General features: G+C 38.6%; 1 protein-coding gene across 1 annotated transcript in view; it reads left to right on the top strand.

Moving 5' to 3' along the window:
- Positions 1 to 13,474, top strand: part of LOC106803129 (ankyrin repeat and sterile alpha motif domain-containing protein 1B) — a 762,921-nt gene that overhangs the window by 669,008 nt on the left and 80,439 nt on the right. The window contains exon 15 of the mRNA XM_087449060.1: positions 3,705 to 3,811. Coding sequence (XP_087305186.1) covers positions 3,705 to 3,811 — 107 coding nt within the window. The remainder of the gene's footprint in view (positions 1 to 3,704; positions 3,812 to 13,474) is intronic.

A 13,474-nucleotide genomic window follows, 5' to 3' on the forward strand; every position in this document is an offset into this window, starting at 1 on the left:
TTTGCCAAGTGATTAGTAACTAGTATTTTCTCTGAGCTATGTTTTCGTACAGCAATCTGGACCTTGAAATAACTCTCTCTCTCTCTTTGTCTTTCTATTTATTAAGAAATGAAAATCCCATGAAAGCCGTTTTCAGTGTCATTCATTCATTCAACAGAGATGCTTTAATGCCTAAGATGTGTGTGGCACTCTTCTAGGTACTTGGTTCCTGATGTACCTCTTAAGAGATGAGATGGGATTTGAGGAGTTGGCCAGTCAGCATGTGTCTTACCAAGCCAAAACATTATTGCTGTGTTTGCTTAATCGTTTTTTGTATGTGTGAAGAAGATCAGCCCTGACCTAACATCCACACTAATCCTCCTCTTTTTGCTGAGGAAGACCGGCTCTGAGCTAACATCTATTGCCAATCTTCCTCCTTTTTTTTCCCCAAAGCCCCAGTAGATAGTTGTATGTCATAGTTGCACATCCTTCTAGTTGCTGTATGTGGGACGTGGCCTCAGCATGGCCGGAGAAGCAGTGTGTCAGTGCACGCCCAGGATCAGAACCCGGGCCGCCAGTAGCGGAGCACACACACTTAACCGCTAAGCCACGGGGCTGGCCCTTGCTTAATCTTTGTATAGCTTATCCAGCTACTCATAGCTTAAAATGATCAGGAGGAACAATGTGGATGTGACCTAGGAGAGGCTGTAATTGAAACTTACCTTTAGCTCCAAATCCGTACCAGCTTTGGATCTGGCCAAGGACAAATAGCGTCTTGTTTTCAACTTCTCGAATAAGAAATGTTGAGCAAACACAATGCCTTAAAATTGATTCCTAAACTGGTACAAACTTTTTGACCTTCTCAAAAGATCTAGAACCAATCAAGGATAAATTATAATTAAGTAAAAAAGAGGATGAGGATGATAAACAAAAATCGAGACTTGGCAATTCTATTTTAAAGCTCAGCAATCTTCTTTTAAATAAAACATTTAGAGATTTGGATAGAGTTTAAAAAAAAAATTTTAAATCTGAAACTAGGAGGATTTTACGTAGTTTGGATTGTGAAATGTAAATTACGTTAAAGCCGTGTGTTGCCACATGATGGGGATACGTTCTGAGAAATGCATTGTTAGGCGATTTCATCATTGTGCAAACATCATAGAGTGTACTTACACAAGCCTAAATAGTATAGCCTATTACAGGCCTAGGCTATCTGGTACTAATCTTGTGGGACCATCATCGTATATGCAGTCCATCGTTGACCGAAATGTTATGCGACATATGATTGTGTTTGGTTTGGCAGGTGCATACTGAATCCTTACTATGTGCAATATTAGCAAGACATATTCCTATATTCAAGAAATAAGTCTTGTACATAAATAACTACAATGTTAGACAGAAAGTATTTGTTATAATAGAGTGTCTAAAAATGCCACTTAAGACAGATAATTGCTGTTAGGGAGGATTAGAAAAGCTTTCATAAAGAAAATGTCATCTGATTCAAATCCAACAAAACTCAAAAATGTGGGGACATCATAAAACCAACCCAAGTACCTTACAGACTGCCTTTAGAGAACAGCTGACCGGAGCACTGGGGAAAGGGAAATAAAGTTAGATGATTTGTAGTAGATCATGTGGACCTCAAAATGTCATCAAAGGAGTTGGGAATTTATTTTGAAGCCAATTGAAAACTATGGAAGGGTTTTGAAAAAGGGAGCAATAATCAAAACTATGTCTTAGAGAGATTGTTCTGACATCCACGTATAAAACAGACTTAAAAGATATCAGAGGTAGGAAGTCTGATATAGAGGTCATTGTTGCATTAGGCCAGGTGAGCCTGAATGAAGAGAGCAGAATCAAAGTAGATGGCAGTTCCATAAACATGAAACAGGAATAGAATCAGGGGAATGGATGCCAGAGACACTCTGACGAGGGCTGACCAGAACTTAGGAATGCTGTCCGCAGAGAAAGAGGGAGTACAAGACGTTTTGAGGTTTAGTGTCTGTGTGCCAGGGAGGTTAACAATGTTCTTAAAAAGAGAAAGGGAACAGAAAAAGATAAGATTGGGGGAAAGAGGAAAGATGATGTTTCATTTATTCAATAATTATTTATTGAGCACTTCCTATGTGCCAGGCACTGTTCTGGGGGGATGAGAGTTATCTTTAATTTTTAAAACACTTGATGTGAAAAAGGCGCTGTTCCCAATCTGTGTGACTCCAAAGGCAGAGCTGGAGCCAGTGAGGAGGAGTCAGATAGGAAGTAAAGTAGCTTTCTAGTAAATGGAGGCTTCTTGATAAGTAGTAAGAGCTCTGTTACAGGCAGTATTCAAGCATAAGTTGGATGATATTCTTCCTGGAACGCTGTGACAAGAGAGTCCTGTGGTAAGAGGGAGGTTAGACTAACATTTCTGCAAGTTCTCTCCCGGTCTTAAGAGTCTCGTCTTCCTAATGATCTCGTCCTATGGGTTCTATTATTAATTTCTGAGTTCTCTCAATTATTAAATAAATTACTCAATCTGTCTGCCATTCAGTAAAACTCACACATTTACATCTGTTATTCTTGAATTATTTTTGGTTAGGGCTTTTCTTCTTTATTAAAAAATTCTACCCAATAATGTTACCTTTATAGCTAATTTAGAATGGTAACCCTGGTAGACTGGGTTACAAATATCAGAGGGGAAAAGGATTTCTTGTACCTAATAATATTTTTGTTTGGAGGAAGCCCTGCAAACGAGAAATGAATTATCTTGACTCCAATATTGCCATGCAGTTTCTGTATTTTGCAGTAATTCAAAAAGGAAACAAATATCTCAGCGAGGTTCATTTTGATACAGCATGGTAAAGAAAGAGAGAAATTATTCTCCAAACACTGTAAAGCTTTAGATCAGAAACATTTATCTGTGCTGCATTTAAAAAAGAAGAAGAAAGGAAAAAGGAAAAAGGGAACCTGTAGTGAGCTCCGCTGTAAGCTATAGTTAAAGCTTTGCATTTCCTGGTGTCTTTTGAAACGTAAACTTCCACAACAAATAGCTCTGTAACGTATAACCAGTATGAGGATTCAATTCAGATTTAAGCACTTTGGTTTGCTTTTGAATCTTGCTATTTTCTGCATTTGTTTTGACTGCTCTCATCATTCAAGATTGACGCTTGGATGGGTGTGTAGGAGGAAGCAGCAGCAGCAGGCTTACAGCTTGCAGACAAAAAAAATCTGTCTTATCTGATGGCTATTATTGAAAATGCGAGGTGTAGCCTGGGCTGGGTAATGAAGGGGAGCGAGCGAGGGGGAGCCAGGAGCATGGAGCTGCATACTGATGAGTGTAGGAGTACTTGATAAAAAGAATTCTGGCTGCCGGCCGTGCACTGCTCATTGTGGAGTACTCCAACAATCACAGAACGCAGAGCAGCCTAAGCTGACAGCTTGATATGCCTTCTTCTGCTGCCTGGTTTTGGGGACTGTATGACGTACTGGTCGGTAGTAAAGATTAATATGTAAGAAATGTGGAGCTAGGATCAAGTCATACTCCACAGCCTGCCTGGCAAACTATGTTTTACTTCTGACTTTGCTCTCTCGCTGAGAACATTAATCTGTCAAGCTGGCGGGCTCCTTTGATAGCAACTTTCCCAGGAGCATGATGTGGCAATGCCACCTCTCAGCCCAGGACTACCGCTATTACCCCGTGGACGGCTACTCCCTGCTTAAACGCTTCCCTCTTCATCCTCTTACAGGACCCAGATGCCCTGTCCAAACAGTGGGACAATGGTTGGAAAGCATTGGGCTACCTCAGTACGAGAACCACCTGATGGCTAATGGATTTGACAATGTGCAGTTTATGGTAAGACGCTCTCTGTGTCCACGGAGCTGCCTTTTGTCTGTCTTTGCTTCTTATGTGTCTTAACACGGCTCAGAAGCAGCCTGATTTGCACCAAAACCGGTCAATTTTATATATGTAACTGCATCAGAAAATCGGATGCCCTTAGGACTGAACTTACTGTGTACGTATAGACACTTGCTGAAAAATGAGATCTATAGGCATCCATATACATATGTGTTATATGAATGAACTGGTGAGAGTACTATTTATAGACAGTGACAGAAGATTAACATTTATATTCTCCCTGTCATTCTTTGTGTGATTTTTATAAATTTGTAATCTCAGAATACCTGTTTGGATTCTAGCATTCTTCAGTTAATTCTAGGTTCCTAAAACATTATTATTTCACTTGAGCATCAGCATTTAGTGATTGATTAGACAATGTGTTATGTTTACGGTGTGAAGATCACTTTTTTTCCTGATAATTGTTTGATAAGCTGTTTAAATTTTGTGGACAACCTTTAGTTCATTAGCAAACTGCTTCAGATGGTCAGTTATGGAGGGCATTCACTTACACATGATGATTGAAGAGCACTGAGGTATTGCTTATTACTTTAGGTAGAAAACAAACACTGCATCAATTAACAGTCAATATTTAGAAAGAGAGGCTGATGGACGAAGTGCATTCATGTACTTCTGAATGCTGGTCTGCATGCAGTCTAAACCTGGTGTGTGCAAACTTCTCACTGTCATGAATATAGGTGAGGAAGGAGGATGGGGAGATATGCAGACCTATAATACAGCTTTCTAATCATTTACATACCTCCCCCAGTGCTCATCAGTTTCCCTTGTTAAGCTACGTCACAGTCCTTATTACCTTTCCTTGCTTTTAAGGTCCCATCACACATATTACTGATCCCTAAATTTAGAGAGAGCTACATAACATAGGCATGTAGCACACAAATGGCTTGTAGAAATAATTAATAGCTTTTTCTAAATAGAATGCTGGGGCTGACACTGAAGCTTATTAATCCCAGAATTGATAACAAAAACTGAGGACTAATCATGTCTTTTTATTTCCATTTGAGATTATTTTTCCTCAAGCTTGACTTCACTACCGTCGATTTGAAAATTATTCAAATTGTTAAACTTCTGCCTCTTCTCCAAAAATGTGTATGCCCCATGAGCTTTTTTTAAAAAGCTATATAAATGTAGTAAGACATATGAGCTCTAAGTAAATGTGTACATAGGACTCTTTATGAACCTGTTTTATTATAATGAGATATGCAGCAACTGTTATTTTTCTTGTGTTTAAGAGTACTGTCAGTGATTAGACAGACAAGATATGTGGGTATTGAAATAGGAAAAAAGTGAAATTTCTTCAATTGCTAAGAGAGTCTTAGGACATTGAGCAGAATCAGGACAGACTTAGGACACTAAACAGATGGCACTAAGAATTAGAGGCACTATCAAACAGAAAGTCTTTTCATCGTTATTTATATTTGTTGCCCATTTTGATACATCTTTATTCTTTCTCATTCCCACTCCTGAAACACTTGTCCAAATTTATTCTGGGCCTGTGAAAAGTTAGGTAGGTCTTTGGAGTCTCTGGATTATTTGGCTGCTTTGCAAGATTTTAATTCAGCATAATTTTCCTCTGAATGTTAAATGCTTTTGAGCAGCATAATCCCTTTTTGAAAGCCTGGAACTGAAAGGTTAATCAAACAGGTTTCAAATAAGCATTTGGAGATTGTAAAAAACATTCATGAATGAATTGTGTATAGGCACTTCAAAATGTATCTGGGTGGCAAAAATCCTGGACATATGTGACAAAACCAAGGTCTGATTTTCTTCTTAGACTATTGTTTTTATTTTTTCAATTCCAAGTATTATATATAATTTTCCAAAAAATAAGAAAACAGTTAATTCAGATGAGTCAATCAAATACTTTCTTCACAAGACAGAATTAATTTAAAAAAACTTTGAATTATCATTTAGAGGAGTTAATTAATTATGAAAATGAAGCAAATCATAAAATGGTCTCATCAATTATCACTTTATATGCTGCTATACACCATTTATTTGCTACTAGTATCATAAAAAATCAATTTCTACCTCTATAAAAATTATTTATTGATCTCCATAATCTAATTTATTTAATTACAAACTTAGTTAAAGTTATTAATATAATCAGCCCACTTTAAAAAACAGATTTCATTAATGTGGTAAAAAATCTGTGAGACCTGCTTAGTCTCCACTCGGTATCACATTCTAGCTTTTGTTTTTCTTGAAACACATTCTGACCTGCATTTATTCATCCTGTTGCCTAAGCAACAAGCACCACACTCCTATTAACTATGATGTAGTGCAGGTCTTATTAGCTTTTTAGAACAAGGCAGTAGAGACATCAAAAGGATATAATTAATGTTCATTGAAACGTCATAGCACATCCATGCATAGATATACTTTATTTAGGAAACATTCTCAAGAGTGAATTTTTCATTTAATCAATATTCCATTAATGAATGTGAGTAACTTTCAAAGTATTTATTGAAAGCTTTAAAAAATTATTTTGCTAACTCTGTTCCTCACTCTCCCACATAAACACAATATATGGATGATTTATCTACATGGCTATGATTAACTTTAATAAAGATTTCTTCCATCAGTTCCTACTCGTGGTTAGAAAAGAAGGACCCCCATTTATTTTTAAATATCTATAAATTATTGCTTCTCTTTTGGGGTCTTAATACTTATCCTTGATTTTTATCGATGTGTGAATTTTTTTCAATATCTGAAAGTCAGAATTCCAAACTTTTTCTTTATGTATCCAGTTATGGTTGCAGAATAGTTGTGCACACAGTTTTGGCCCTTCTGTATCCTTAAGAATATAAAATAAATGAAAATTGGTATAATCAAAGAATAGCTACAAAAGTATATCAGGTCACCGAAGACTTTGGGAAAGTCAGATCTACGTTGCAATCATAAGCCCCTTCAACACAGAATCCTTTGTCTGAAGACTTATCCAGGCCTCACTCTACCTGTGCATGCCCTCTGAAATAATAGAGCATCAGCTCCCTCCTAGTTAGGCATGTCTACCTGCTATGCACTAGCCTCTGGGAATGCTGCTGTGGTCCTCTGACATCCCACCTATTTTCCCCAAGTTTCCAACATATAAAATGTGTCTAAGTTTCAACATTACTTTTTTTTTCACCAAGGAGTTTAGATATGAAGTGATTACTATACAAACTGCACATGCTTATTTACTTATTTATTATATATGATTCTATCATCATCTCTTTTTTCCAAGTCTGATGACTGCTTCCTCTTTTTTCTTTTCTTTTTTCTTTTTTTTTTTTTTGTGAGGAAGATCAGCCCTGAGCTAACATCCATGCCAATCCTCCTTTTTTTGCTGAGGAAGACCTGCCCCAAGCTAACATCTATTGCCAATCCTCCTGCTTTTTTTCCGTTTTTCTCTCCAAAGCCCCAGTAGATAGTTGTATGTCATAGTTGCACATCTTTCTAGTTGCTGTATATGGGACGCCACCTCACCGTGGCCGGACAAACGGTGCCTTGGTGCGCGCCGGGATCCGAACCCGGGCCGCCAGTAGCGGAGGGCGCACACTTAACTGCTAAGCCTCGGGCCAGCCCCCTGACTGCTTCCTAAATTTTAAGTCACAAACTATCTATTCTTGTCTCGATGACTGCTCATTTGTACTCTCCCCCACCCCCTCCTGGACATCTATGTCCTTTCCCTCCTGTCTATCTTTTATCCTCAAAGGTCTAACTCAATTCTTGCCTTGTTTATGTAGCTTTCCTTAACAACTCCAGTCTTTAGCAACCTCTCTGTTTTTCTGAACTCATGTAGTGGTTGTATTTGGTAGGAAAAATTTTATTTGGCATGCCATTATTCACTCGCTAAGATTAGAAGTTTTGATTTGTATATATCTTGTCTCCCCAAATAGACTGGAAGCTCTTCAAGTCCAAGTTCTGTATATTCAATTTCCTTGCCTTTCTCACAACTCCTAGCATAATATTGTGTACATGGAAATCACCCCTTAAAACTGGATGCACAGCAGATTTTTGTAGATGGACCTCCAGTCTTATTTTAAAACTGGAAGCCTTGTTGTCACTGGGAACATGGGGAATTAGTACTCTTGATTCATTCATGCAACCACCACTCATTAAACATTTTCTAGGGACAGTGCATGTGCTAAACATGTGCTAGGGACAGTGTTAATTACTAGGGATGTAACAGTGAACAATACATGATCCTTGACCTCAAGCAGGTTACAGTATTGCCCTCAGACCTATCATATTATTTGCACGCACATCGCACACACATTCCTTCACGTGCTCACACACACTTGTGCACATACACACACTGTATCATGAGGATCTTGTCCCTCATCCTTCCCTATAATCGCTGTCCTTCAGCATGTTACTAGCAATTGTTGTTCCAGCAACAAATTACGGTAGGCAATGGAAGAGGTAAAGTCTATCATAGCGTGAAGTAAAGGAGGATAAAGACACTAATAACATGAAAACACTGGCAGTGTTATGATAGATTTATAATCCAAAGACTGAATTAAGAAGTTTATATTACTTACAGGAGGACCGACTTATAGCCTTACCAGGATAGCTGACAGTTACATTTGTATACTCTAATCAAAAAGGCGAAAGAATGAAATTATGCCAACTCTTTTTTTTTTTTTAGCATCACCTGTGTTTTTAGCAATTGCCATCCAGGCTGACTTGGGACGCTTTGACCATATTAAAATGTTCAAAATGCAGGCTTTACAGAGTAAGAAATAAAAATAACACTAGGAGCCCTATGTGAATTGGCATTTTTGTATACTTGGGTGGGTAGCATTCATAAAGGGCTTGCTGAGGGTCAAAGTGAGTAGTGCCTATTAGACACTGAAGTGGAGCCACAGAGCTCTTAGAAGTCATCCATTTGAACAAAAGATTTGAACAAGACTGATCTTATAAGTATTTAATTGAAATTCTTTTTTCCATTTTTACGGTGCATTTTACATGCTAATGGACTTACTTCTCTTTCCTTTTTTATATAACTTTTCTGTAATAAGAACACCACTTGCAGTTGACCTGATAAAATGACCTTTTAAGTATCTTAGCAGTATATCATGATCCAAGTAAGATGTTAAACTTGCACAGCAGAAAAGTAAATTGTCCCTAAAGGATAAGACTAATAACCCCCATGATGATTTCTTGTTTCAAATATTGTTTAAGAAAATTTTATAAAGTTACTGAGATTTAAAGGTACAAGTGAAAAATACCTGCCACACTCCCTACGCCTTCCTGTTTCTGAAACAGGCGAGGCTCTAAGTTGAGTGGGTGGCTTTATATTGAAAGTGCAGCTATAATTTTCCAAACTCATTTAGGCCAGTAGTTACACACCCACTTCATTTTTTTCAACTACAGGCATTTAAAATCTGTTGGTATCCAAAAGCCAAAGCCAGGAGGGAGTTATTCTTTATCTGAACAACAGCTTAATTACAAATATAATAGGCAAGAGCCTTGCAGTGATGTGACAGCAAACTAAAGTAAGACTTCTCATTTCCAATGTCTTGCTTCTCTATGATTTGGTTTACTCATCTGTAAAATCAATCTAATGAGAGATCTAGGAGAAATGTGTTTTGGGCTTGTTATTTAATATTTTGAGCTCTTTAAAGATGTAGGGTACAATATTGGTACTGGCAGAGCTATTAATTTTTCTTGTAGATCTCATTAGCCGTGGAAGGACACTGATTGCTTCTGCAGTAGAAAGTCAGAAATGTGCATATGTTCAGGGATGACCATCTTAGAAGAATGGCTTTCAGAAAAAAAATTAGCCACAATTCTAATCTGGTGGTACTAAAGAGAGTCTTTTCTTCTACCTAGAAGTTACTCAGATTACATTTTCAAGCATTAAAATATGCTGCCCCATTTTCTAATAATGCAGTACTACAACTCCCATTCCTAACTAATGCTCACATGAATTGGCCTTTAATTTAGTCATGCAGAATATTTGCATAATTTGATCTCCAATATTGCTTCAGATGACCAGATATTTGGAATGAGGAATGTACTTCATGAATCAGAAAACTTATTAAAACTGCTGAGTTACAGACTAATTTTAAGAAATCCAGCCACAATCACATTTCTTTGCTTTAAAAGGACAGTTCTCTCAAACAAGTCTTCAGTGGCGATGATCTCCATATTCTCACTTTTAGTCACCTCCTTAACCTCTATAATCCTGCCTGCTTCCCAACTCTTCTGCTAAAATTGTTCTCTTTTAGGTCAGCTGTGACCTGCTTCTTGCCAAATCCCAATCCCCCTTTTTTTCTCACTTCATTTGTCTTTGCCCTCTTTACAGTGTCTGATTTTCACTGTCCACTCCTTATTGATATTTATTTGGGTTCTGTGACATTACACTGCCCTTTCCAATCACTCCTAGTCTCCTAATCCTCCTCCTGCCTCTAACTGTGGGTGGTGCTCTACCTGTGCATCCGTTAGGGAGACCGTTGGTTCTCACAGATCCATATCTGTCCCTACTCTTCACCTCTTTCTACCTGGCTTCCAGTGCAGTCCAGCTACTCAATAAACATTTCCATATACATGTATGCATGCAAAGCATTTAGCACAGACCTGGCATAGAATAAATGCCCCGCAAATGTTAAGTATTACTGCAGCCAGAGTGATCTTGCTAAAGCACGCGTTTGCTTTAGCACAACTCTGCTTAAAATACTTCAATGATTCTCAACTATCTATGGGAGATTATATTTCCCAAATCCTTAATATGGCTTTTGTATTCAGGATTCCTTATGAGCTACCTGACCCCAATTTATTTTCCAGCCTCATATGTTACCATTTCCTCTCTTTACAGTTCTAGGGAACTGTATATTTTTCTTTTATTGCCTGGCCTTTGCACATGCTGCTCACTCTGCTGAGAATGACCTTCCTTCCCCTCTTAACTCCTTTTTATCCTTTAGTTGTTAGCCTGGTTGTCATTTCTTCTGGCTGTCACTTCCCTGACACTCCACATATGGATTAGGAACCCTTCTTCTGTAGTTTCATTTCTTACCACTTATCTTACTGTGCTATTTTACCTATTTACTTGTCCACCTACGCCCATACCTCTGCCACACACAAACACTAGAACAGGGGTCGGCAAACTTGTTCTGTAAAGGCCAGGTAGTAAGTGTTTTAGGCTTTGAAAGCTATATGGTCTTTTGCAACTATTCAACTCTACTGTTGTAGCATGAAAGTGGTTATAGACAATATGTAAATGATGAGTATGGCTGTGTTCCAATAAAACTTTATTTACAAAAACAGGGAGATTTGGTCACTGAGCCATAGTTTGCTGCCCTTGCACTCAATTTGAAATTCCTTGAGAATTAGAAATATGCTTTGATTCTCTGTATCTCCAGGTACAACCCATGGCTTAGTCATGTAGACATGGTAAATGTTTGTTGAGAGGAGGAAAGAAGAAAGCAAATAAGGATGAAGGAAGGGAAAAAAAGAAAGAAGAAAGGAGAAAGGGAGTGAAGGAATCATGCAGTGGCTACAGCAAGTTTCCTGAAGGCCTTTAAGAGAACCTGGCCAATAGTCGAGGATATTCAGAGCGAGATCCAGCCTTAGGAGTCTGACAAGAGCTAGAGAGGGGTTTTTGCTCTAACCAATCAGACTGGAGTATATTTTCAGCAAGGGAACAGCACAGACGTAGGAACTAGAAAAACACAGCTGCAAAGGAAGTCTGTTGTTCCCTCTGTTTGGAATTCCTTTCTCTTCCTTCTTCACCTAATTGTGCAGCATTGTTCATGACTCAGCTTAAGCATCACTTCCTCTAGGAAGTATTCCCTAATACCGTCCTGTCATCTGATTGGCGTAACTGGCCTGTCTCCTGTAGACCCCTGGCACCCTGTCCTTGGCCCTATGTTAGTCCTTATTATATTGCATTGCAATCATGTTATCTGTTCAGATGTCTGCCTCCCACCCTAGAAAATGAGTTCCTTAGAAGCAGAGATCGGGTCTTATTTATCTTTGTATTCCTAAAGCCTAGCACAATGCCTGGCATATAGTAGCTTCTCAATAAATATTGATTGGATGGAATTTTTAACTATGAGTGAGTTATTCAGTTTCATATAAATTATCCCATGTAATTCTCACCATATCCCTGTCAGTAAGCATTAGTATGCCCATATTTATAAATGAACAGAATGAGGTGTAATAAGGTTAAAAAAATTGCCCAGCACCACCAGGATTTCAAAGCCAAACCTCTTTAACCTAAAAGTCCCTGCTCAATTCACTAAGACCACATTATTTCATCATTCCTCCCTTCATTCATTCAGCAAGTGTTTCCAGAACCCCTGTTAGATTGCAGACACTGAACAGGACATGGGCCCTGCCCTTGAAGCAGGCCCACTTTGTTGTACTTCTGGTTCTTCGAGGGATTTCTTCATCTTCTTACCTTTCCATCTTGTCCCCTCTACTTCTCAAGAGGACCTCTGCTTTAACCAGACCAGAATCCTCACAGCAAAATAAATATATACCTTCACTTTTGTTCATGATTTCCCTCCTACTAACATAGCCTGTCTCCTCCAAATTACCTAGTGAAGAAAGACCCATTCCTTAAGGCCCTGGTCCCTCCACCTGCTCTGTGGAGCCTTCTTCTACTGATCTGGACCCTGCCCACCTCTCCATCTTCATCTTTCACCCCTTTAAGCTCTGGCCATGTTGAATTACTTATAGTCCTTCAACTGTGCCACACTTGCTAACAAATCCATGTCTTTGCACATATTATGTCTTATACACACTGTTCCCTGCCCAGAACACTCCCTTCCTGCACTCATTCTCAGCCTGGGTAACTTACTTCAAAAGCCCAGCTCAGAGGTTCGTTTTAGGGAGACTTTAGCAAATGCTTTGATATTACTCAGCTATCCTTCGTTGACCTCCCATGGCACCCTGTACCTCTATTGGAGCAGGCTTATCATTCAGGGCTGAATTATCTGCTTATTTACCTAACTCTTTCCCCTGAGAGAGAGAACAGTGTCTTGTTCAGTGTTATTTTCTTAGTCACTAGCACATAATAGATCCTTGCATAGTTTTCTAGGGCTGCCATAACAAAGTGCCACAAACTGGGTGGCATAAACAACAGAAATTTATTGTCTCACAGTTCTGGAGGCTAGAAGTCCAAGATCAAGGTGTTGGCAAGGTTGGTTCCTCTGAGGGCTGTGAGGGGAGGCACTGTTCCAGGCCTCTCTCCCTGGCTGTCTTCTTGCTATGTTTTCACATCATCTTCCTTGTGTGCATGTCTGTGTCCAAATTTCCTCTTCTTATAAGGACACCAGTCATATAAGGGTCCACATAGGGTCCACTCTAATCACTTCATTTTGAACTTGATTACCTCTGTAAAAACCTGAACTCCAAATAAATTCACAATCTGAGGTACTGGGTTTAGGACTTCAACATATGAATTTGGGAGGAAGATAGTTCAACCCATAACAGTCCTTAATAAATGTGTGTGCATGTGTCTCCTTTGTTTATTATCACTTGCTTTGCCAACCACAGTCCATAATGGTCACACAATAAATACTTGATTAATTGAACTAAACTCAATCTACTTGAAGTTTACATGAGATTTAAAATTTTTGAAGACTCTAGTGTTACTCTTTCATCAGC

This window comes from Ceratotherium simum, chromosome 25 (assembly GCF_057802395.1).
Source record: "Ceratotherium simum simum isolate JZ-2026a chromosome 25, ASM5780239v1, whole genome shotgun sequence".
NCBI lineage: Eukaryota > Metazoa > Chordata > Mammalia > Perissodactyla > Rhinocerotidae > Ceratotherium > Ceratotherium simum.